Below are 26,480 nucleotides of genomic sequence, written 5' to 3'. Positions count from 1 at the left end.
GAAAAAAGTGGTTAACACCTTTGGAGCAGTATTTCATAACATGAGACTTGAGCTTCATTAAAAGGAAGTAACCAAATTCAATGGAGGTAGATGTCTGCGTGCAAAGTGCCTCCATTCTCCTGAGTTATAGCCAGTTTAAAGTTGTCATTTTAGTCAGCAGTGAAATCCATCCGGAAAGGCGCAAGTCAGCTACAGTGCTATTATAGACATAAATCTCTTTTATTTGCATTAGAAAGGCATCAGTTATTTCGTGCTACAATGTGTAATTAAGAATGAAATGTGTTCATTATTTTGCTTACCCTTATAATACTGTACTACTGCAAGAATAAAAGTTCTGCTTTTAATAAGCCACAGTTCAATGTCGAATACAAGAAAGTCTACCTCCACCTAAGCTGCCTCTATCCCTGACACGGTCACAACCTAGAGCTCAAGCAGCAAGGCTGTCCGAGGCATTGGAACCGGAGCAATTCCATCCTGAAGAGGCGCTGGGTAAAATAAGGCAGAGACCTGTTGGCTGCTTTCTTAGTAATCACAAGATGTTTCGGGTTACAGGAACAGATTAATAATGTTAACAAACCCAGGACTTAACAGACCCAGGAAACATTTTGATGTCGCCGTATCTGTTAGTCCAAACTGCACCATTTTCTAAGCCCCCCGCCATTTCGCAGACACTGGTCAAAGTGGAACATTCCACACGGGTTCGGGCCGCGGTGGTGGCACCTGTAATCCCAACTACTCGGGAGGCTGAGGCAGGAGAATCGCTTGAACCCAGGGGACGGAGGTTGCAGTGAGCCAAGATCGCGCCACTTCAGTCCAGCCTGGGTGAAAAAGCTCAGTGCCCAGGACGCACTAAGGAATCTCAGGGGCTGGAAAAAACAGAAGAGAAGGCACGCGACGCAAAATCAAATGTCAGCGAACGAGGGGTCCTTTAACAGGCGGTCCACACGTCCCCTCCTGGCGCCGAGACCCAGCCGCTCCGGGCCACCCCGGCCAGGTACGGCCAGCAGGGCCACCTGGGCGCGTCCCCCGGGGCGGGGCCTCCGGACGTGAAGCGATCCCACTGGCACCTCACAGGATTCCCGAGGGTCGCGGGCGGCCTCTCCTCAGCCCTGCAGCTCCCACACGCGGACACCGCGAGCCTCGGCCATGTCCACTGACCGACCTTCCTCGCCGCAGCTCCTCGCGCATGGCCGGCCCCTTAGCAGCGACTAGCGCGAGAACAGCCTGGAAGACGCGCAGCCAGCCCCACGTGAGCCGAACACCCCAAGCCGCCGCTGCGGGTGCCGGCTCAGCGATTAAGGTCGGCGCGTGCGCGCTTGCGCGAGACGGGCACGCACCGCCCGGCGCTGGTTTCTAGGGAGCTGGGCGCATGCGCCGCGTGAGGGGCCCGGCCGGCGGAAGGAGGCGCTGCTACCGGAGGCCTCGGCGCGCTTGCGCAGTAGCTGAACGCGGGCGTTTCTTTCCTCCCTTTTTTTCGAATTGGTTTTGGGGGTAGATTCGAGTTACAAAATGGCCGCCCGGAGCGTGTTCGGCGCGGTTACCACGGCAGTCTCGGGCTGAACCGGCTCTCTCGCCTCCCTGCCGAACACAGCGTGAGGAGCCCCCCCCGGGGACATGGTGTTTGAGTCTCTGGGCTTGCTGAGCACCAAGTTCTCTGAGGCCCGCAGGGCAGCACCGGAAGCGGCCGAGCGCGCTCAGCCAGACGACCACCAGCACGCTCCAGACCCCAGCGCCGCCGCGCCCCGGGTTTCGCCGCACCCAAGACCTAGCGAGTGCTGCGGCAGCCGCCAAGGAGGTGAGGGGCGGCGGCCGGCGCAGGAGGGGAAGGGGCTGAGGGCGGGAACCTGGTGCTGAGCGGGCTGGGGCCTGGGAGGGGAGTGCTAGTGCAGGGCTGGGGACTGGACCCTGGGGAGAGGGGTGAGGGTTCAGGGCCGGGGGACGGGCCCCTGGGGAGGGGTGCGGGGCCAGGGGACCAGACCCTGGGGAGGGGCTGGAGGACGGGACACTGGGGAGTGGGGTACAGGGCTAGGGGCCGGGACCCTAGGGAGGGATCCTGGGTCGGGCGCGCGTGCCGGGCGGGGCGCGCGGGTGGGCAGCGACGGGTGGAGGGTGGGGTGGGATGACAGCGGCGACGCAGCGTGGGCTGTTTGTGAAGCGGGCCCTGGGCCTCGCCAGGCTGCGGCGTCCGACTCGAGTGAGGCTCGCCCCTGCGGCCCCGGCGGAGGTAGGGGGCTGGCAGGGCTGTCTTGGCGTGGTAGTCTCCGTTTCCTTCCTAGCGATTCCTCTCGATTCTCCTCTCCCTCTGGCCGCCCCTCGTCGCTTTTCTCCTGGGCGCATTACCTCTCTGGCCTAGCTTCACTTTCTTACTGCGTTCCCGGGTCATTGATCACCCATTTGCTCGGTTCCATTAAGGAACAGTTTGGAGATTCGGTATTTCTGTCTCCTTAGTTGGCCCCCTTGTTCTCTCCCTTCAACAAGGCACCTCACTATTAAGTATAACCAAATCTGTGTTTTCGTTTTAAGCTGATGTTGACAAGTTGAGCTCCAAGGGCAGAGCTACACCAGATGCCAGAGACCACATAACTATATCAGGCACAAATAATGTTTTTTTCCAGTTTGCCTAGACTTTCAGTCTCCTACCACGTTGCTTCATACCTAGAAATCATGTCAAATGTGGTGGTTTTTTACCCACAAGCGCAGACGCTTTTTAAATTCCCTTTTATTGATTGTTTGGTTGAGACTGGGTCTTGCTTTGTCACCAGGCCGGAGTGTAGTTGTAGCTCACTGTAGCCTCAAGCTCCTGGGCTCAAGTGATTCTTCTGCCTCAGCCTTCCAGGTAGCTGGGACCACAGGTGTGCGCCACTACGCCCGGCTAATTTTTTATTTCTATTTATTCATCTAATCTATGTCCATCTTTATTTTTGTAGCGACCAAGTTGGTTTCCAACTCCTGGCTTCAAGTGATTCTTCCGCCTCCCTTAAGTTCTTCGTAATAGTAGCTAGACATAAGGCCAGGTGCCAGGCCTTGTTCAGAATATTTTACAGAGGGTTTCCCCCCCGCCCCCCACTTCTAGCATAGAAGTAAAATGTATTGTCTGAAGTGTCATGCTTTGAAATAAAACAGGGATTTGGTAAAATATTTTTAAAAGTCTGGTTTGTAATCCAAGTTATTCTTCCATGCTACAACTTTTACGTTTTGGAGGGAAAATGGTAGTTTATAGCCTTTGCTTCTAATAACACTTGTTTGTTTAATAATTTATTAAGCCCGTCCTCTGCTCCAGGCAGTGTTCTAAGCCAATCTTTGTTTATCTTAACTTTCTTAATACTTCCTGTTCCACAGATGAAGAAACTGAGGCACAAAAATTAAATATAACTTGCCCAAGTTCTCACAGCTAGAAAATGGCAAAACTGGGATGCCAGATCTTTCAGTATTTTTTGAAATACTTTATGCAGTACCCCAGCTCATTGATCTAATGATAGACAGGACACCTGCTGTTTGAGCTGGGCGCTGTTGGGACATTTGGAGTATATCTGTAAACAAAACAAAGATCCCTGCCTTTTGGTTATATACTGATTTGGTGAGTGTGTTAGGACGTGGAAGCCCCTACATTTATTTAGACTATTTTGCTGTGCCACCTGTCTCTTCATTGTGGGTATGAGTTAGAAGGTAAAATTTTACTGTTACAGTTTTTGTGCATTCAGCTCCATCCCTTTTTTCTCCACAGTTAATTTTCTTTTTTCTTTTTTTTTTGTTTTGTTTTGTTTTGAGACGGAGTCTTGCTCTGTCACACAGGCTGGAGTGCATTGGCGCGATCTCAGCTCACTGCAACCTCCGCCTCCTGGGTTCAAGAGATTCTCCTGCATCAGCCTCCCGAGTAGCTGGGATTATAGGTGCCACCACCACATCCAGCTAATTTTTGTATTTTTAGTAGAGGTGGGGTTTCACCATGTTGGCCAGGCTGATCTCAAACTCCTGACCTCAAGTGATCTGTCCGCCTTGGCCTCCCAAAGTGCTGGGATTACAGGTGTGAGGCACTGCGCCGGCCCTACAATTAATCTTAAATAGCATATGTGACCATTGGCAACTTCTTACTTCTCCGACCCTCTGGCGGAGATGTTAGTTAATGAGTAGAAAAATTGCCAAAAGAATCTGTATAGAGGGCCGGGCGCAGTGGCTCAAGCCTGTAATCCCAGCACTTTGGGAGGCCGAGACGGGCGGATCATGAGGTCAGGAGATCGAGACCATCCTGGCTAACACGGTGAAACCCCATCTCTACTAAAAAATACAAAAAACTAGCCGCGCGTGGTGGGGTGCCTGTAGTCCCAGCTACTCGGGAGGCTGAGGCAAGAGAATGGCGTAAACCCGAGAGGCGGAACTTGCAGTGAGCTGAGATCCGGCCACTGCACTCCAGCCTGGGCTGCAGAGCGAGACTCCGTTTCAAAAAATAATAATAATAATAATAATCCGTATAGAGACCTGGTTTCTGAACCGTAAAGAATTATGTGTATTCCTGTATTTGTTTTTGTTTGTATGACAAAGATTAATGACAAAACTTAACCAAGTATTTTTGGCCGGGCATTAAAAAGAGAGGGTTCCCAGCGAATGGAAAGTGTATTCTCATACTTTCTATTTTAGAATCTTGGACTTTAATATCATTTGTAATCAGAAAAATAGCACATACTTATACAATTTAAAAATCACTAAAATGTATTACAAGCTGACAGCCCCTGTGTAATTACTCAACTGGTCATCAAATTGTAGAGGCCTTTGGAATGCCAGCGTTTGCATTTTACTTTTAGATACTAAAGAGTGATGTATCACCTTATATCTCAGTGACTACAAAGTTCTAGGAAGCTTCTTCTGGTGTGTTGTGGTGTTGCGGGCAAACAAGAGTGGGGAGAATATCAGGAAGGAGTTCAGGTAGGTTTAACAAGACCTGGCAGGTCCCCAAAACTAATCAGTAAGCTCCTGGGCGAGGTGGGTAGTAGAGGAAATGGAAAGGTTTGTTTGTCCAGCTGGAGAGTTAGTGAAGAAGCCAGCATAACACTCAGAGTGGAGCTCTGGATTATGGACTTTTTTGTTTTGTTGTTGTTATGATATTAGGATCAGAAAACAAATTGTAAATTTTAAGGGAGGGACAGGAGCACCCTTTTTGGATAGGCACCGGAGTCCACCGCAGAGTTCATGCTGTCCCCAGTTCTGCCTCTTCCACTAATGCCATGGTATTCAAGAGTTAAGCCAATGATTTATTTTTGAAAGGTTGTAAGTTCTCAGAAAACACATCCATGTTAATCATTTTGAACTTCTAATTGTCTTGGCAATATACAATTTGAGGCAACGAAATGTTCAGTCTTGGAACCATGTATCTCTGTCGGCTGCAGCCTGAAGAACAATATTCGTGTTGTGAAGGCATTTCCAACCCATTACTTGTATTCTTACTGAATGATACACTTCTTTAATGCATCATCTTTAAGAGAATTTTAAATATTAAAATTGTTTTCCTTATGGCAAAACTTTAAGTATATGCATAGAATAAGTTAAGGACTTTTTGATCATATATACGTACTTCAGATTCCAGATTTTTTAAAATCAATTGATATTTCTTTTTAATTTTTCCAAATGGAGTTGGTTTAGTGTTGTTCAGGAGTGCTGGTGTTCCCTAGGAATCTTCTTTTGCCTCCTGGAAAAAACCTTTATTGATTTGTAACACTGGGAGCCTAGCAGCACCATTGTGAAGTTCTCATTAAAGCAGTTTCCAGTGGCATCAGAGATGTTTTTATCTTACTTCATGCTAGAGTGAATTTTTACAATTCTTTGTAAGAATTTATTCTTTTAAAGAAATGAACTCCTTGCTTCTGTTTTCTATAACAGGTTCGAAAACATGGCCAAAAGAAATGCTGAGAAGGAACTGACAGATAGGAATTGGGATCAAGAAGATGAAGCTGAAGAGGTAAAAAGTAGCTTCTCTAAGAATGATTTCCTGTTTCTTCTACCTTTTAAATTCATTTTGGGGTTCCTCATGAAGACTTGTGACAGAACTAAAAGACCTTTCTAAGAACATCATGAATGGCAGATGACAAGAAATCACATGACCTGTACTTAGTGTAGCTATTAATTACATTTCTGTGATCTCTAGTTAGTGTAGAAATGTATTAATTACATTTAGATGTGCTTTTCCACTAGTGCCTGCTCCTTAAATATTCTCCTTAGTAGAAGCAGTTTCCTCCTGAGTTTCGTATACTTGAAGCATTCTAAACCCATGGTTTGCAGTAAGCCATTTGAGTCATGATTGAAGGCTGAGGTAGGTTATCTAGTCATGAACTTAGCACACTGCTCAGATGTGAAAGTAGTATGCCATCACCATCTCGGTCTGTGGTACTCCCTTTCCGTAATGCTTCTTGGAGGCCTGCTTTATTTCCTCTTCTTAATGGTAGATCTGAGACCCCTAACAATTGCATTTATAGGAACAGAATTTAGATTGGCCTAGTTCCTTTTCCAGCAAAATAAAAATGGTCTCCCCTGAGGAAATCGGATCATTTTTCCCTCGTAAACAATAGGACTGGGCAACATAGAGAGACCCCAGTCTCTATAAAATTTTTTTTTTTTTTTTTTTTTAAGACAGTCTCACTCTGTCACCCAGACTGGAGCACAGTAGCATGACCTCGGCTCACTGCAATTTTTATCTCCCAGGTTCAAGTGATTCTCCTGCCTCAGCCTCCCAAGTAGCTGGGATTATGGGTGTGCGCCACCACACTCAGCTAATTTTTATATTTTTAGTAGAGACAAGGTTTCACCATGTTGGCCAGACTGGTCTCAAACTCCAGACCTCAAGTGATCCGCCTGCCTCGGCCTCCCAAAGTGCTGGGATGACAGGCGTGAGCCACCACGCCTGACCCAAAAAAATTTTTTTAAATTAGCTGAACATGGTGGCCTGAGCCTATAGTCAGAGCAGTTTGGAAAGCTGAGGCGTGAGGGTTGCTTGAGCCTAGCAGTTGAAGGTTGCTGTGACCTATGATTGCACCACTGCACTCCAGCCTGGGCGGCAGGGTGAGACTCTGTCTAAGAAACAGAGTAAAACACAGCTGTACTTACAGGATGTGGTTGAAGGATTACCCAGGTGCAGAGGCAAGAGACTGAAGGCACAAACTGTTTCAGTGTAATAAAGAAAATAGTTAGAATAATTATAATACAAATGAGATATAGAGATGATCGTGGACATTATCAGTCATTACTATAAACATTACTAATCATTAGCTTTTAGTATTACTCTTTGTTGTACTACTGATATGACCAAGCAATAACCGGCAGGTATAGGGTCAGGTGCTGAAGGGACATGGTGCGAAGTGACCTAGAAAGCAAGAGGTGAGCCCTCTGTCACGCCCACATAAGGACCACTTGAGGGCTCCTTGGTCAGGTGGTAACGCCAGTGTCTGGGAAGGCACCCTTTACTTAGCAGACCGCGAAAGGGAGTCTCCTTTCCTTGGAGGAGTCAGGGAATGCTCTGTTCCACCAGCTTCTTGTGGGAGGCTGGATATTATCCAGGCCTGCCCACAGTCATCCAGAGGCCTGTGGTGCTATGCTTCAATGGTCACGCTCCTTGTCCACTTTCATGCTCCTCCCGTACTCCTGGTTCCTCTTTGAAGTTCTTAGTAGATAGCAGTAGAAGAAATAGTGAAAGTCTTAAAGTCTTTGATCCTTCTTACAAGTGCATAGAAGAAAACGCTGACGTATGCTGCCTTCCCTCTCTGCTTCGGCTCCCTTTTACCTAAAAGGGAATGGCCCCCTGTCACATGATCACGTGACTTGCTTGACCTTATCAATCTGGACGACTCATCCTTGTTACCCTGCTCCCTTGTCTTGTATGCAGTAAATATCAGCACGCCCAGCCTTTCAGGGCTACTACCAGTCTAGTGTCTTGGTGGTAAGGGTCCTCCAGGCCTAGCTGTTTATCTCTTTGTTTTGTGTCTTTATTTCTTAAAATCTCTTTTTTTCCCCTTCAGGGAGAACACCCACAAAGCACTGCAGGGCTGGACTCTCCAATAATACCTTATCAGCAGTGTGTTACCCCCAGGCCAGATGACTAAGGAAATCTGTAACCAAGTTAGCCTTTCAGGTTAACAGCATAGTGCTAAGTAAAAAAAAGAAAAATTTAAAAACTTGCAAGTGTTTCCAGGCTTATTCTTAGACTGTCATCTTCCTTCTTTCGGAATCTTTCTGGTACTAGTACTTTTTTTTCTCTGCAAGTGTATCGCCTCTCATATGTTTATGAATCACAAGGATGTGAATGTTTTGACAGGGTCAAAACTAACTTGGTGCTTTTTAACTAAAATCTTTGGTTATGGGGGTTTTTGGCTTTTTGTTGTTGGTTTAAGATCTTAAGCAGTTACGTTCTGGGCTATAGTAACATCTAGATTACCATGTAACAATTTGCTTAGACATTAAAATATTGAGGAATGAAAGAGCTCCCATTTGAACATATGCTAATGAAATGTGTGGAAAGATTACATTTAGTTAAGTCCATTTAACTTGGGGCAAGTGCAGCCAGACGTCCCCTCTATGAGTGTAGGATCCCATTAAGTTTAATATGATCTGAAACAACTATAGGTGAGCATTTTTTCATGGGAAATATTTTATTCCGACCCTACAGGGTAAAAAAAAGGTTATAAACTAAAGCCGAATATATTCAGCAGATTTCTGATGTGGACATCAGATATGTGGACATGAGTGCACTTTGCGCACACCTGGAAGAGCAGTAGTTTTCCAGCGAGGTCCTAGGTGCCTCTGTGGCCTTTGTACGTTGGGCAGGACTCATCTTAAAAATCGTGTGTATGTTATAAATAACAAAATTAATTAATTTTTTTGAGACAGAGTCTTGCTCTGTTGCCCAGGCTGGAGTGCAGTGGCGCTATCTCAGCTCACTGCAGCCTCTGCCTCCCGGGTTCAAGTGATTCTCCTGCCTCAGCCTCCCAAGTGGCTAGGATGACAGGTGCCCGCCACCATGTCCAGCTAATTTTTCATTTTTAGTAGTGACAGAGTTTCGCCATGTTGACCAGACTGGTCTCAAACTCTTGACCTGTGGCCTCCCAAAGTGCTAGTATTACAGGCCCGAGCCACTGTGCCTGGCCAAAATTTATTTTTTGAGAGGCCAGGCACAGTGGCTCAGTTCTAGCTTCTTCTTGTTGAGTATTTTGTCATCTTTTTGGCTTTATCTTACTGCTGTTGAATTTGTATTGTCTTGCAGGTGGGAACGTTCTCCGTGGCCAGTGAGGAAGTCTTGAAGAATAGAGCTATAAAGAAAGCAAAGCGCAGAAATGTTGGATTCGAAGTGAGTACCTCCTTATAGCTCTTGCTATTTAATACTCATTTGATTTCTGAGTTGTACAGCATTCCCTCCGCTGGGAGCAATGATATCAACAAATCCTTTCTTAAAATGCTTATTCTTTAATGTAGATCATGGGAGATAAAAAAAAAATAAGAAATGTAAGGTCTGGACCTTAAAGAGAGCTTATCCAGTGGAGAAAATAAGATAAATATAGACAAATTCAAGTTGAGTGACAATATGGAGAAGAAAAACTAGCAAAGCAATACAGAGGTGGGTGAAGTGGCATCAGATTGGAGGAAGAAAGGAAAATGCAAGGATCTTCTGAGAGTCTTGTCTGCTCCCTGGGATCGAGGCCTGGGTAGGAGGAGCCCTTTCACTATACTAGAAGCATTTTAGGTGTGGACTTTCTTTCTAGTATAGTATATTAACATGATTCATTCCTGTGCCAAGAAAGGTGAAAGATGAGTTGTAACTCTTAAATTGAAATAATGTGGTGATGATTATTAAGCAATCACTCTGCATCTAAGAACTCTGCCCGAGTACATCCTCTCCCTTCAGATACATTCTAGACGCAAGAGTGTGTGGTCTTGGTGGCCTGGACATCTGGTGTTAGGCAGGAGAAGCCGCTTTGAACATCCTGGGTGGCAGCTTTGAAATAAACCTACCCTACCCCACATTTTGTGATGTTTAAAACATCAAGAATAGACTATATTTTTGGGTGTCTCTAATCTGAATATCCAAAGTGCTCCAAGATCTGAAGCTTTTTGAGCACCAACGTGATGCTCCAAGGAGACCGTCATTGGAGGATCTCAGAGGGTCAGGTTAGAGGTGCCGCACCAGTGAGCACAACGCAGACATCCCGGGAGCGGAAATCTTTCCATTCCTAAGCATTCTCCTTAAGGGACATGAAGCTTATTTCCCTTTTATTTCCAAATAAAAAGGATAGGAAAGGTATATCACTCACACTTTGAGAAACAATGAAATTAAATTGTTATTACAAAAATATTCATTACATTGCCAAAGTTTTGATTATAAAATTTATTAAGTTTGAAAACATGTAAGGAAGGGAGCCAGGTAGGTGGCAGTGGTGGGGAGGCAGTCAGAGGTTTACAACAGCCAATCACGCAGTGTGTCTGATAAATGATGGTATGTGTTAATGGGAAAACAATTCATATTACAAAGATAAAGTATTCACGATTTTCCTAAAATATATTACTGTATATACTAATACAGTGTGATTCGAGGCAGAGATACATAACCATACATCAAAGTGATTCTCAGGTGGTTCTGGGTAGTCTTGAACTTCAGAATGCTATGGCTAATGTCGTAAGTGTGTGCTCTCTCTCTGCTCCATTGCACGCTTCAGATGCATGAGAGGAGCTTCATTTCCTGACGTTGTAAAAGCTCTTTCGTGTAGAATTCAGGTTAACGGGTTGCACTGCCAAGAAAGGAAGTAGGTACAGAGGAAGCATATCTCAGATACAAGCTAGAGATTAGGTCTTCTGTTTTGTTATTAATTACTTATATTTTGCTTAAAAATTGTATTTCTGATGTGACAAAAATTACGTGCTTATGGTGTACAACATGGTATTGTTTTCAAGTGTACGATACATTTCTCCCTGCCTATTGTACAGTAAACCTCTTGAACTTCAGGTGTTGTTATTTGTTTGTTTTTTCTGGTCTGATTTTATGAATTGCCTTGACTGGTGACTAGGTGGTAGACGTAGGTGTTGAGCTGAGTGATGGTTGATGGCTCTTTCACTGAGAAGATACATGAGGGAAGGGAGAGTTTAATTAAGGAGGAAATGGTTGGTCTTAGAAATGTTGTATTTGAAAGGCCTTGGGACGCTCAAGTGGAGCGCCCTAGAAGACCACTAGGTAGAGAACAGGAATTAGGGCAAGGATCACAGCTCCGGGAGCTTTCGTCATGTGGGGATTGAAGCCATGGGAGTAGGCGAGAAGAGGCATGCAGGTGGAGGGCCCTACGAGGAAGGAGGAACAACAGCTCACTGCAGAAGCCGAGGGAAGCCATTCTGAAGGAGGGGTAGTCCACCTGTGGAACCGAAGGAAGGTCAAGAGATAGAAACAGTACAGACCATAATCTACAATTAAGCTGAAGGGACGAGGGAGGGAGAGGGGAGGAGCCCTTGGGCTACTAAGGGAAATTCAATGTAGGTGGATAATAGAAATCCACAGATAATTTTAGCTGTAACTCTTAGCCTGAAGTTTTCATCAGAACTTGTATATTAGGACAATTAAATGTCATGTCACCCACCAGAACGCTGAAATGTGGCTTTTCCTAAATAGTGGATTCAATAGATCTGCTAAGCACTGGAGATATATTGGTGAGTAAAAAAGACCAAAATCTCCCTGCCCTATGGAAGAGACACAAATGCACAGCATTAATTTTTCCTCCGTAAGTGCCATGGGGAAAAATAAAACCAATGAGGGAAATTGAGGGATATGGGGCTATGTCAGTACCCATGGAGCCCACATGGGTATTCCCCCCCCCCCCTTTTTTTTTTTTTGAGACAGGGTCTTTGTCGCCCAGACTGGAGTGCAGTGGCACAATCTTGACTCTGCAACCGCTGCCTCCTGAGCTGAAGCAATTCTCCTGCCTCAGCCTCCTGAGTAGCTGGGACTACAGGCACACGCCACCACACCCAGCTAATTTTTGCATTTTTGTAGAGATGGGGTCTCACTCTGTTGCCCAGGGTGGTCTTGAACTCCTGGACTCAAGTAACCTTACTGCCTCAGCCTCCCAGAGTGCTGGGATTGTAAGTGTGAGCCACACGCTGGCCCCTTGGTGAATATCGTAATCAACTTTTACTCTCATTTTTCTGAATATCTTTTTTTGTTTAACTTGTGGTTCGTGAATTTTTGTTATGATTCTAGAGCCAGTTTACTATCAGCAATTTCTAAAATCCCTAGAAAAACCAAGTGGCTGTTAAGTTTGTGCAAAATTGAAGGCTCTGAGTTTGTCCATGAATCATTGTTTTAAAATGACAGCTATCAGTTTGGTGTATTTGGAATTTTAAATGACGAAAAATCAAATTTAGAGCAATAGAATCTAAGCTGTATTTGTTATGTGCATTAAAACTCATACAAGTTAGAATTTTACATTCTTTTCCTAATTTTATTGCCGTAAATATATCAGTGGTCAGTAAACATCTGAAATTCCGTAGATGAGATTGACACTTCGGTTTTGGAAAAACATGCACTAATGTTTAGGCTAACTGGCCTATTTAGTACATGAAGGGGTTCCACTTTAATTTCTTTTTTTGGTGAAATCATGATTATAATTCACTCGTGGAAACTTAAGATTTGTGAACTTTCTTAGGTGTTTGGTCTAAGAAGCAGATCACTTCCTATAATGTAATCACTTCTTTGAACAACAACAACAAAGGGCTTCTAAAAATTGTGGTGAGTTTATTTAGCAAAACACTATAAACTGAGGAACCTTTCTCCAAAAGTTCCAGGGGCAGAGAGGAACTTTAGAATTTGTAAGGAATGCCAAACATTTCCAGAGCATTTTAGATTAGAGATGTGAGCAGGCTAGCACAAAGGGAAAAGGCCTACTAGAAAAACCTCCTTAAAACAATTTTAAGGAACAGTTTAAACAGTTTAAGGAAGCAGTGAGGAAAAGGAGAGTAAGAAGTTGTCCCAGGCTGTTCAACTAACAGGAACATGTAGATTTGAGACTTGATCATCTAAGTTTTTGTAGTCTGAAAGCAGGTTGCAAGCTACCGATGTTCTTAAGAAATTAGGCAAATGGATATTTTTAGTTAACTTGATGTTTTTATAATTTCTTTAGGCAGTAAATGGTCTTTGGCTGAGTAGTACGTGAAGTATCTGTCACTGGGATTTAGTTTTGAGACACTTCAGTAATTCTGAGGCTGGGCAGTGGGTACACAGGTTTATTGCATTCGTCTTTCTTACTTTTTATGTCCTAAAAATACACATATATTTTTTAAATGTCCTTCCTGCCTGTTTCAGGAAGGCAGCTTTGGGTTGCAAAGCCATTCTTATGAATAGAATCTTCCCATCTCATTTCTTATTTCTACTTGTGCCAGCAGTTTGCCTTATAATGCTGACTGCATATGGAGTCTAGGTGCTATTTAGCCAAGATGCTATAGTCACTCACTTGCTTATTTGGTAATAGAAAGTATACTTACCTAATGTGTGCTCCTTCTTCATATTTCAGTCTGACAGTGGAGGAGCCTTTAAAGGTTTTAAAGGTTTGGTTGTACCTTCCGGAGGAGGACGGTTTCCTGGATTTGGTAGTGGTGCTGGAGGGAAGCCTTTGGAAGGACTGTCGAATGGAAACAACATAACCAGTGCCCCTCCCTTCACCAGTGCTAAGGCAGCGGCAGAGCCCAAGGTAGCCTTTGGTAAGTAGGCTCCCATCCCCCAGCCACCTGTGTAAGTATAATCTATGGAAAATAGCTTTGCAAAGATGCTTTTCTTATACCTACCCTGTGTCTTGGAACTATGTGAGCAAAACCAGCGTAATAATGAAAGAGATGAGACTTAGGGAAGTGTTGGTTATTTACAGAGTAAGTGGGCAGAGCACAGGCTTTTGATCCAAAACATCTCGATTTTGTTCTCAGCTTTGCCAGTTACCAGTTGTGTGACCCCTGGCCTCTAAGCCTCAGAATGTTCAATTTTGAAAGGAGAATGACCCTCAGAATTGACGTAGAGTCAAGAGAGAAAAGAAAATGCTAGGTAGACCCTTTGTGTCCAAGGGCTTTCTGTGTGCCTCGCACCAAAGCAGCTAGTGGGAACTCAGATGAGGTTCTCCGTGACCAGGGTCCCTCCCACGCTCGATTGGTTTGGGTATGGGATGTGTTGATTGCCTGATGCTGTTTTGAGGGAATTAGTCAAAAACTCCTGGAATTAGCAACATGGGTTAAAAGCTTGGAAATGATCCTGACTGGTTGGTTGTATTTAGCTAATGTTTCTGAAAGTATGTACTGTTTGATTTTAATTTGGCAGAATGTGTAGTGTGATTTAAAATAAGTGCTCTCTGTTAAGATTTTTTTTTTTGCCCCCTGAGTTGGAGTCTTGCTCTGTCGCCAGGCTGGAGTGCAGTGGCGCAACCTCTGCTCACTGCAGCCTCTGCCTCTGGGTTTAAGCGATTCTCCTGCCTCGGCCTCCCGAGTTGCTGGGACTATAGGCGTGCGCCACTACGCCTAGCTAATTTTTGTGATTTTAGTAGAGACAGGGTTTCACCATGTTGGCCAGGATGGTCTCAATCTCTTGACCTCGTGATCCACCTGCCTCAGCCTCCCAAAGTGCTGGGATTACAGCTGTGAGCCGCTGCGCCCAGCCTCTGTAAAGATTTCTAACTACGGCCATCCCCTAGTATCCTGGGGACTGGTTTCAGCACCCCCTCAGATGTTCAAGTCCCATAGTCAGACCACATAACTCTTAGATAGGAAAAGTGTTTGTATCCACTAGTCCTCATCCCCGGAGTACTGCATTGAGACAGGGTCTCGCTGTGTCACCCAGGCTGGAGTGTATTGGTATGATCTTGGCTCACTGCAGCCACAACCTCCGGAGCTCAAGTGATCCTCCCCCATCAGCCTCCCCAGTAGCTGGGACTATAGGTGCACACCACCACACCCAGCTAATTCTTGCATTTTTTGTAGAGATGGGGTTTTGCCATGTTGCCCAGGCTGGTCTCAAACTCCTGAGCTCAAGCAATTTGCCCGCCTCAGCCTCCCAAAGTGTTGGGATTACATGCATGAACCACCGCACCTGGCTAAGGACTGCATTTCACACGTGTGGAACCTGCAGGTACAGAGGGGCGACTATACTTTAATACTGTCCATTCCAAGAACCTTGGGTATTGTTAATACTGACCTACTATTCTGACAGTGCTGTTTGAAATAGGCATCCTTTTGTCTACAGCCACACCACCCTGGACATGCCTGATCTCATCTCAAATAGGTGTCCTTTTGAAGGAAAAGATTATTTTTTAAATGTGTAGAACAAGCATATGGTGGTTAGTGTTCTTGTATAAACTTTGACTTGATCTTTATTCATCGGCTTTACTGATAACCAGTTAGTAAATACTACTCCTTGAACACATACTTCTTGAGCTGTCACAAAAATAGGATACAGTAGGCTGGGCACAGTGGCTCATGCCTATAATCCCAGCACTTTGGGAGGCCAAGGCGGGAGGATCTCAAGGTCGGGAGTTCAAGACCAGCCTGGCCAACATGGTGAAACCCCGTCTCTACTAAAATACAAAAATTAGCCAGATGTGGTGGTGGGTGCCTGTAATCCCAGCTACTCGGGAGGTTGAGGCAGGAGAATCGCTTGAACTCGGGAGGCAGAGGTTGCAGTGAGCCAAGATTGTGCCACTGCACTCCAGCCTGGGTGACAGAACAAGACCGTCTCGGTGGAGGGGGAGATACAGTCAAAGCAGGAAGTGTAAAGGCAGAGTGGCATAAAAATCTAGATGACTTAATCAAATTAGTCTAAATAAATGGTTTAATTATTAACTTTCTATAGGTTCTCTTGCTGCAAATGGCCCTACCGCCTTGGTTGATAAAAAAGTTTCAAATCCCAAAACTAACGGGGACAGTCAGCAGCCCTCCTCCTCTGGCCTTGCTTCCAGTAAGGCTTGTGTCGGAAATGCCTATCACAAGCAGTTGGCCGCCTTGAACTGCTCCGTGCGGGATTGGATAGTGAAGCACGTGAATACAAACCCCCTCTGTGATCTGACACCTATCTTTAAAGACTACGAGAAATATTTAGCAAACATTGAACAGCAACACGGGAATGGTGGCAGGAATTCTGAAAGTGAATCTAACAAAACGGCGGCTGAAACACAGTCTCCTTCCCTTTTCGGCTCAGCAAAGTTACAGCAAGAGTCAACGTTTTTGTTTCATGGCAACAAAACTGAAGATGCGCCTGACAAGAAGGTGGAGGTTGCATCTGAAAAGAAAACGGACCCATCACTAGGAGCGACAAGTGCCTCGTTTAATTTCGGCAAGAAAGTTGATAGCTCTGTTTTGGGCCCATTAAGCTCTGTCCCCCTGACTGGATTTTCATTTTCCCCTGGAACCTCCAGTTTATTTGGTAAAGATACCACCCAGAGTAAACCAGGCTCTTCACCATTTCCCACCAAACCACTGGAGGGCCAAGTGGAAGGTGACAGTGGTGAATGCAAAGGTAAGTACCAGCTTTGGCATTGGGTTGAGGTTTGCATAAGATTTGTGTCTTGGGAAACACAGAGACTTTGATTCCGAATGGATCTGGATCCACATTGAGACGCTGTCGTCCTCTCCATGTGTGATCCTGGGCAGAGCTAATCGGCTTCTCTGAGTTTCCGATTCCTTCTTTATAAAAGAGTAAGACCTATTTTGTAGGGTTGTTTATAAGGATTAAAAATAAAATGAATTTGGAAACACCTGACTTTGAAAAGTCTCAAACACACATGGCTTAGCATATAAAAAAGAAGTGAATTAAAGACGTTTTTTGAGAATTGTGTTTTGGAAAAAGTTCATCAAGTTCATCATGAATGTCCCCTGAATTGATTTGTACTTAGGAGATTTGACTGTAAATAAAGTCATGTGGCAAAACAGTACTTGACTACGTTAAAAATGTAGACTTTTCATAGCCATAGAGAACAAATCAACAGTGTTTTCCTCTTGTGGGTTTGGAGGCACCTCCTTTCCAGAGGACAGCAGTGGTGTCTAAGTGATGTCTCCTGTATGTAGCATCAGTGCCCCAGACCAGGCAAAAGGTCTGGGCCTTAGTCTGGGCCCTCCACTCCCGCTGTTGTTAGCTTAAAAAGTGGGGTGATGTCATAATGCTGCTTCCTCACATGGTGATTGTGAACAAATGATGTCTGTGAAGATGCCTACTTGTAAGCAGTTAAAAGTGAAGCCAGGTGAGGTGGCCCACACCTGTAATCCCAGGACTTTGGGAGGCCGAAGTGGAAGGCTCACCTGAGGCCAGGAGTTTGAGACCAGCCTGGGCAACATAGCAAGACGTCATCTCTATAAAAATTTTAAAAAATTAACCAGGCCAGGTGGTGGGTGCCTGTAGTCACAGCTGCTCAAGAGGCTGAGGGGAGTATCTCGAGCTCAGAAGTTCATGGTTGCAGTGAACCATGGATGCATCACTGCACTCCAACCTGGGCAACACAGACCTTGCCTCAACAAAAGAAAAAGTGTACTTTTCAGACATATGAACATACTGATCCTTAGAATTATGGTTTTCTAGCAGGAGGCTAGACTTCCATTACTGTTTTGCCTTGTCCTACTTTCAAGTCTATCCTCTGGCACGGGCCCTTTGGGCACAGGGTGAAACAAGGGTCTCCCCTTTTTATTTTTTCTCTGCCTCATGTAACTAAAACAAATGGGGAGTCTTTCCTGAGGCAGGCACTGGGACACAGTGATGCTGGATTTGAATTGAGTCCCAGTGAATGCAGGATGCCCCTCAGTGAGCGCCTGTTCCTTGCCCTTGGTTATCAGTGTACGCATCAGGAGACCAGGGAGATTGGAGTGATGAGATGGATAGTCACGTGACTGGGGAGATTAGAGTGATGAGATGGATAGTCACGTGACCGGGGAGATTGGAGTGTTGAGATGGATAGTCATATGACCAGGGAGATTGGAGTGATGGGTAGTCGTGTGACCAGGGAGATTGGAGTGATGAGATGGGTAGTCGTGTGACCGGGGAGATTGGAGTGATGAGATGGCTAGTCATGTGACCGGGGAGATTGGAGTGTTGAGGTGGATAGTCATGTGACCAGGGAGATTGGAGTGTTGAGATGGAGAGTCATGTGACTGGGGAGATTGGAGTGATGGGTAGTCGTGTGACCGGGGAGATTGGAGTGATGGGTAGTTGTGTGACCAGGGAGATTGGAGTGATGAGATGGCTAGTCATGTGACCGGGGAGATTGGAGTGATGAGATGGCTAGTCATGTGACCGGGGAGATTGGAGTGATGAGATGGGTAGTCATGTGACCAGGGAGATTGGAGTGATGAGATGACTAGTCACATGACCAGGGAGATTGGAGTGATGAGATGGATAGTCATGTGACCGGGGAGATTGGAGTGGTGAGATGGATAGTCATGTGACTGCGGAGATTGGAGTGATGAGATGGGTCGTCGTGTGACTCATTATCTGAGCACTACAGTTGTTTTTCTTAGAATTGCTTTTTAGTGAGTTTTTATGCAACTGCCGTTCTCTTTAAGAGGATCCTTTTATATATGTGGGGTTTTTTTATTTTTTTGAGACAAGGTCTTGCTCTGTCACCCAGGCTAGAGTACAGTGACGCAATCACAGCTCACTGCAGTCTCTACCTCCTGGACTCAAGCAATCCTCCCACTTCAGTCTGCCATGTAGCTGGGTCCACAGGCATGCACTGCCACACCTGGTTAACTTTTTTATTTCTTGTAGAGACTGGGGGGGTCTCACCATGTTGACCGGGCTGGTTCTCGAACTCCTGGGCTCAAGTGATCTTCCTGCTTTGGCCCTGCAGTGTGCTGGGATTACAGGCGTGAGCCACTGTACCCGGCCTAATACATGTGTTTATATAGTGTCTTGTTTAAATAATGGCCTAGGTCTCCCATGTTTGGGAGACCCCATTGTGGGGATACCTTTGATACCAGCGAAGTGACCCATGTGGCAATTCAGACAAAGCTTAAATTACTTACACTGGGGTTTTGGAATGATTTCTCCGACAACTTGCCCCCCTGTAAAAAAAAAAAAAAAAGTATTTTTCTATCTTTGGCCATTACTGATACTTGTTGTGGATATGGTCACAGGAATATTCAGGGGTAAAGGTGTTAAAAACTCATCTGAGATGTAATTTTCCAGTGGGTAATTTGAATATAGAGTGATGATTATTTTTCTGTCATAAGCATGGAGATTTTTCCATTCTAAGGTTTTCTGTATATTGGAAGTTATTTAGAATTAAGAGATACGTTCCCATTAGAAAGGATTCTTGTTTTTCACAAAATAGTTAAAATCCAGCAGGCACTCCCTTCTGGCATCCCCCTGCGTTAGGTCTGTCAGTTTACATGGAGTGCTCAGGTGGATGTTTAGGGTGTTACATAACAAAACTCTGTCACTTTTTTAAACTCTGGATTGGAATCTTACTGAATTATTGTCTTTTTTTCTAAAAGGTGGAGATGAAGAAGAGAATGATGAGCCACCCAAAGTAGTAGTTACCGAAGTAAAAGAAGATGATGCTTTTTACTCCAAAAAGTAAGACTCACCAGAGCCTGCGGGTGCATGTGTTTTAGAGACATGGTAGCATGCTTCAGACCGGAGAATGTCCTTAAGGCACTTGACTGAGGGTCAAGCTTTGCCTGCTCTCAAGTGGAACAGGAAAGAATTCTTGGCCAGTTTATTTTAAAAACCAGTTCTAGGAATGTCCTGGTGGGCAGATCTCTCTTTTCTGTCACTTTAGCTCTTTTAAAGTGCTTTAGAGACAGGCACTTCTATGATCTTCCCAATCCCATCCCGTCCCATTCCCTCTTCTCTCCATGTCTTTCTCCCTCCCTTCCTCCTCCCCCAACAAAGAAATCGCGGAGTCAGTCACTGATTTCAGGTTTGGCTTCACTTACTTTACCCTGGACGTATCTCTTATCCCTTCCAGGAGATTTGGTTGGCCTTTCTGGATTTTCTCATAGTCAAAAAGTTATGCACAGTAACCGTCCCTTCCTGTTCAGGACCTATAAAAATTTTCATCTTCCTTTCAATTAAATGAGATTAGTTTTTACAAAGATACTTGCTGAAAAAACACTTGTGCCATTTCAGAAACTTTCAAGATGTGTTTTTGTAATGCAGAAATTTCAGAATAATGAGCGAGCAGCTCTCCATGTAACAGGTCACCACATCCTGTGGGATTCCCAGGTGTTTCAAGAACGTGTAAAAGAGGCCAACAATTTCTGTGTGTTTTAAATTTCACTACTCACATGACATAAAGGAGTGACTCAACTTTAAGATTTTTAATTAGAATCAAATAAGGCCAGGCATGGTGGCTCATACCTGTAATCCCAGCACTTTGGGAGGCTGAGATGGGCAGATCATCTGAGGTCAGGAGTTCCAGACCAACCTGGCCAACATGGTGAAACCCCGTCTCTACTAAAGATATGAAAATTAGCCGGATGTGGTGGCACACGCCTATAATCCCAGGTGTTTGGGAGGCTGAGGCACAAGAATTGCTTGAACCCTGAGAAACAGAGGTTGCAGTAAGCCAAGATCATGCCAGTGCACTCCAGCCTGGACCACAGAGTAAGACTGTCTCTCTAAATAAATACATAAATGAGCCATGGTTTTGTATTAATAACCTCAGGAGATGTAAAGCACAGGAGGCTGGGAAGATATTTGATTACTTTGTTATTAGTTAGACCCTACCCAAACATGTTTTCCAAATTTGTTGCAAAATGTTGGGCAAAAACTGAAGGAGCCTTGAGGAGAATTTTTAAAATAAGAAATAGGCCAAAAAAAAGGGAGAGGTGGGTGAGCTGCAGGACAGAGCTTGGTCCTTTATTTGCTCCTGTCTGTAGAGGACCAGATCAGCTCTCTGGAGCTCAGGGCCAAAGGAGCAGAATACGGAGGGAGGGGTGTTGAGCTCTGATTTTGACTGACTTGAGAACACAGTTTCAAAAAGTGTTACAAAAAGTTTCATGGGGCCCATTGTTTGATTTGAAAAAATGGGGAGGGGGTTTTAAAATCCCTAAGCAGATTTTCTTATTCTGGTTTTTGCTCAGGCTCCTTTTGGATCGTTTAAAGATTTATCCTGAAACTTCCTGTACTCTCATTTAATACAGATTTTCCACCCAAGTGTGAAGAGTGCTTGTTAGAAAACTGTGTGACTTGATTTGTCTCTGAATGCTTGATGGCACCTATTTTTCTTCTCCATAGGTGTAAACTATTTTACAAGAAAGACAATGAGTTTAAAGAGAAAGGCATAGGTACTCTGCATTTAAAACCTACAGCGAATCAGAAGACACAGCTTTTGGTGCGGGCAGACACCAATTTAGGTGGGTACCTTTTTTTCACTTGGCACAAAATCATCATCATCACATAGTATATAAAAGCCTTTGCCCTGCTGATTCAAGGTTATTAGTATGTTTTTAAAGTTTTTAAACAGAGCACATTCAGGCCAAATTCATCCTGTATTTACTTATTTCTAGTTTTGAGTCCCAGGATAATAGTGTGTAAGGAAACATAGATGTGTTGGAAACTGTAAACAAAATGGTTTTTCATTTTCCTTTGTGTTAGAAATGTGACTAAGAAGCTAGAGATTAGACCGTTTAATGAACACCCAAAGGAAATTAACCTTTTAAAGGAATCCTTTTTATATGGCAAGTGATCACTAACTGATCGCTGTCCACCCTCAGTTTACCCTGAAAAGAGTCCACTGCAAGGAGCCTAGCACCCGGAGGAGGAGGAAGACGGGCAGGCTGCGGTGGAGTGGGCAGTAGTGGTAGAGAACGGGGGCTGTGTTGCAGAAAGAAACTCCAGGGAGGCGTTTTTCTTTCCTGTAGGCTTGACTAGTGAGTAATAACATTACGGTCGTGTCACTCTTGCCCAGGGGGCTGTGCCGGCCTCTGTGACAGAGGTGTCCTTTGGTCCTGTGGTGCAGTGAAGATTCTGTTGTGCCACCTTGTTCTTCCTTCAGTGCAAAAATGGACAGTGTTGAGAGGGCTGATGGTTCTGAGTGAGGCTGTTGGCTCTGTGAGAAACGCTGTGTGGTTGCAGAGACCCAGGCTGGAGCGAGGGCCGAAGGCCACTCCTCACAGTGAGGGCAGGTCCTCCCCGAGGCCTCCCGGTTCTCAGGGAACCGGTCCTGATTTTGAGCCATTCCTGTTGGCTCCCCATGTTAGATCCATTAAGTATAAGTTATTTCAGTGTTTAATGTTTAGCATGTTACAGACTCCTTTGGTGGAGCTGTGGCTTCTATAATTTTGATGGGTTTTGTTTGAATGCAGGCAACATATTGCTGAATGTTCTGATTCCGCCCAATATGCCATGTACGCGAACAGGGAAAAATAACGTTCTCATCGTCTGTGTTCCAAATCCACCAATCGACGAGAAGAATGCCACCATGCCAGTCACCATGCTGATTCGGGTAAAAACCAGCGAGGATGCAGATGAGTTGCACAAAATTTTACTGGAGAAAAAGGATGCCTGAACGTGCGAAGTCGGCTGCGGAATTATTGCCAAGTTGCTGCTTCTCCCACCGCCCCTTAAACTTAGTCAGTTTTTCTTCTCTTCTTTGACATTCTAAGAACTTATAGATAACTTAAAACTTTTGTGAGGAAGATTAATGTGGCCAATAAAACCTTTAAATGTTAAGTGTCAGGAAACCGCACTCTCCCTTCTTAAGAACTGCCTAAAGTCTAAAATACATTCGAATGCAATTTTTGGAAGATTTTTTAATGTTCGTTTGTTTATTAAACTAACCCTAAGTGATTTCTTCAAGGACTGCAATCAGGGTATCGATTCGCTTTCCCAAAGGCTCTTCCAACCCGTGGGTTTTGGGGTCCACCGCCACCACCAGAGAGGCTCTTGAACAGGTGCCTGGCTATGTTCAGAAGAAAGCTGGCTTGTGTGCTTCTCTCCGGTGGGCTCAGCCGACGTGTGAGACTCATTCTGTTACCAAATGAACTGGGCTGCCACGCTGTGACAGGTGTCTGTCCTCTGCTTTATTTGTATTTTGAAGCTAAAATGTGAGTACTAAGTGTTCACCTCAGCATACGAATCATTGGCCTGTAGCCCTGTGGGCTGCTTCATGAGAATTCAGGACCTGCATTTTCATTTTAAAAGGAAATGAACAGCTCGTGAAGGATTTTTTTGGCTTTGTAGTTTCTATTCATGAGGTAGTGTTAACTTCTTTATCCCCCTAAAGACAAAATTAAGATAACGGGGGATTGCCAGGAATGGGTTTAAAAGCACAAGTTTGGTAGCTTATCATCTACACCATGGACAGGGAACCCTTTTACGAAATGAAAGTCAAACGAGACCATCCTAGAAAAAGAAGATGCTCATAGGCATTTGTACCATAATCAACCCCACGCATATGAAAACTATGACCAAGTGACGTGCCTGGGAACTTTGACACACGAGCCATTTGAATTCACTAGGAAACATGTAATAAGGTAATGGAAGAGAAAATCGTGTGTAAATTTTGCCTTTAACTTTAGACAGCAGTATATTATACATTTGATACCTGAAATATCTTTACTTTTTTAAGAATAAGATTCCATATGTCTGTTTGGAAGGGAGCCATGGTTATGCACACGAATATCGACGTCACTTCTCCAGAGCTGTCAGGTAACTAACACGAGCGTTCTTGGAAGATTCTGGGCAGAGGAATGAGATGCACAATTGAATGTTTAAATATCCACTTTGATTCCTCATGAATCGTTTGAGACTAGTGCCAGCTGATCTCGTGTACAGGCTCAGGGTCGGTGCCCAAGGGCTCACATGTGTGTTCTGATCTTCGGTGCTTTGTGCGTTCTCATGTAGAAGAGAGTAGTCAGAATAATTGTGGACGGCACAGTGGCTTTTTTAAAACTACAATCTTTAGGTGTAAAGTTTGGGGCCAGGAGCAATTTTGTGATCAAATATGATGAACTCCTAAGTACCTGAGGTGTGATTGGGCCAACGCTGTCATGAGGTTCTTGCTCTACTTTCAGTGTTCTGATTCCACCGGGAGAATCTGGCCTAGTGTGTGGCTTTGCATGAATCCGTGCAGAGAGGTGTGCTTGTACTGATACAGGGTGCTGTCAGACATAGCTATAGTAGGCACCTAGGAAGTGGCCATTATTTTTACATTGACTTTTTAGAATTGAGAATGCATGTGAGTTTTTGTTGCCGATGATTTATAGTAAGCAAGTGGTTGATGCTGTTAATACCCGCCCTGCCCAATTGACATTAGGTTTATTCAACTTTTAAAAAGATGAAGAACTAAGGGGAACAAATTTAAGTTTATTGCAACTTAGCCTTGGTACCAGCTGGAATCAAGCTCGCAGGCATCTTTCGGACACTTAAGAGCGTATGACACAGCACTTTGTTAGCGTCTGCGCGTGTATGGAAAGTCTACAAAAAATGGCATGAAAAGATCATGATCGGATTATCTTTTAAGCCTGCCCCTTCTGTAAAAAATAGTTTATATATTTTTAAATTAGTAGGTATGTGTGGCTTTCTTTTTTCCTAACATTCCCAGCAAATTTTTGCTGCTAAGACTATCACTGTTAAAGTGAAAATTACAGGGAAAATGTGACACGTCTACCATAAAACTCAGAATGGGGGATTTTCTTAAAATCACTCTTGTATGCTTTAGGAACTGGTTGGTCTCCACTTTGATTGTTGGTGTAAAGAGCCTGAGTATACGTGGATTTGACTGTGAAATGTAACTCCTTGTCTTTTACTTGGGGCATGGGGCCCCCGGAGGGCCTACCTGTTTTCCCCACTATGTTAACAGGTAATTCTGATTTATGCGTCTAGTTTGACTTATTTTTAACAAAATATTAGCAATTATGCTTTAAAATGTTTAATGTGGACTGAAATTTTCGTTTTTTGAGAATCTATGAAGTGTATCATATACGTGGCCTAAAGTAAGGTGTGTATTTTGTTATTCTAAAATTGTTTTGCATCTTGGCAAATACTAAGTATCCCAGTGGCCTTTTTTTTTTTTAAAACCTGTGTATCCATCTCATCCTTTTGCGCATTCCTAGTAAGCAAAAAAATTTGTTATGCCATCTTCATTATTCGAATTACAGACTTAAAATATGTCCAGTTTTTAAAGAAGTTTAGATTATGTTTTCCATGGAAGGACAAGTCTGACTGTTCATGGATTTTCTTTAAGAGGATTATTATATTTTACAATTTCAATTCTAGATTACAATTTTATATATGCTGCATGCCAAAAAAAAAGAGAGAGAGAGAAAACTACCTTTTCTGGTGTAGAGGGGAAGAAAAACTAACATTCTACCTTACTAGTAGAGTTCAAAACAAGTTTTCACTGAGAGCCTTTTCAGTAAAAGTTAAACAAGTTTGTTTTTTGAGCATTTGTTATTCTGTTTCAGAAGAGTCAAAATTCAAGCACGATGCATTTTGAAGGCTTTGCAAACTCCTAAACCCCTGATGAGTCCTCTCATTCTGGAAGTGGGAATTTGAGTAGATACTGGTTTGTCCCGTAGTATGGTAGATGATGGGGAGGTCTTTTCCAATCAGGCACTCGGAACACAGGCCACTGTATGTTCTCAGCCAGTAACAATCATCCTGAGGACGAAGGACTCTCCGTTTGATGCAGACACAATTGTAATGGAGATGTAAACTTCTTAGCAATCAGATCTATAAATTGTTTGCTTTTTACTTTAAATAGGAAATTGTTTTCTAAAACTAAAATACTTGAATTGTCAGACAATATAATCTCAGCTTGTGTTAGTTTTGAATGCTCCCATCGAGGAAGTGTAACCAATCCATGAAATGTGAATAAATGAAAAGTAAACAAAATCCCAGTGTATGGCAGTCTTATGTTCCTCTGTGATACACTTGGCATGAATACAAGTCAGACCTGAGGAAAAGAATCACGCAGAAGCTGCAACCAGAAACTTCTAGAACAACAGGAAGGTCGGCTTGGAGGTGAGTGAGAGACTAATTTATTATCAGACTCCTGGCTGGGGGTTGACACTACTTTTAAACCATTCAGACCAAGGGTTTCTGTTGGATTAAAATCTTAACAGATTGGAATGGGAACAATTGATCCTTAATGGGCTAGTGTGCAAAGCTTGGCTAGCTGCTTTATATGTATTACTTTGGTTAGTCCTCAAAGCAAACCTTTGAGACATATTTTTAACCTTTCCTACGTTACTCAGCATTTATTTGGTTTATAAGGGGGTATTTCCTGGTTTAAAAAAATAGTACTGCAAAGACTTGTTATCCATCAAAGTATTTTCCTGAACTGTTAACATCGAATAGAAACTAAATGACACTAAGAGAATGTTATCTCAAGAGGAAGATGGTGCCTAAACTGCAGAAGCCCAGTATAGATACTCAGCTGCATGGCTGGGCTAGAACCCGGGTTCTCAAAGTGGTCTTGGGACTGCTACATAGGAACTTGACAGAAATGCAAGCCCGGCCGGGCGCGGTGGCTCACACCTGTAATCCTAACACT

The 26,480-nt window shown here is 44.1% G+C and overlaps 1 protein-coding gene across 1 annotated transcript; it reads left to right on the top strand.

Moving 5' to 3' along the window:
• Nucleotides 1-1,423: 1,423 nt before the first annotated feature.
• On the top strand, nt 1,424-25,819 carry NUP50 (nucleoporin 50). Its single transcript, XM_007976057.3, has 8 exons — nt 1,424-1,795; nt 5,872-5,950; nt 9,242-9,325; nt 13,527-13,713; nt 15,842-16,504; nt 19,471-19,552; nt 21,218-21,336; nt 22,288-25,819. The coding sequence occupies exons 2-8, from the start codon at nt 5,882-5,884 to the stop codon at nt 22,488-22,490; spliced, it is 1,407 nt and encodes a 468-aa protein (XP_007974248.1). The 5' UTR covers nt 1,424-1,795; nt 5,872-5,881; the 3' UTR covers nt 22,491-25,819.
• Nucleotides 25,820-26,480: the final 661 nt, after the last annotated feature.

The sequence above is a fragment of the Chlorocebus sabaeus genome, chromosome 19 (assembly GCF_047675955.1).
Source record: "Chlorocebus sabaeus isolate Y175 chromosome 19, mChlSab1.0.hap1, whole genome shotgun sequence".
In the NCBI taxonomy this organism is placed as follows: domain Eukaryota; kingdom Metazoa; phylum Chordata; class Mammalia; order Primates; family Cercopithecidae; genus Chlorocebus; species Chlorocebus sabaeus.
Note: the sequence above shows the minus strand (reverse complement) of the source record. Positions and strands in the feature narration are given on the sequence as shown.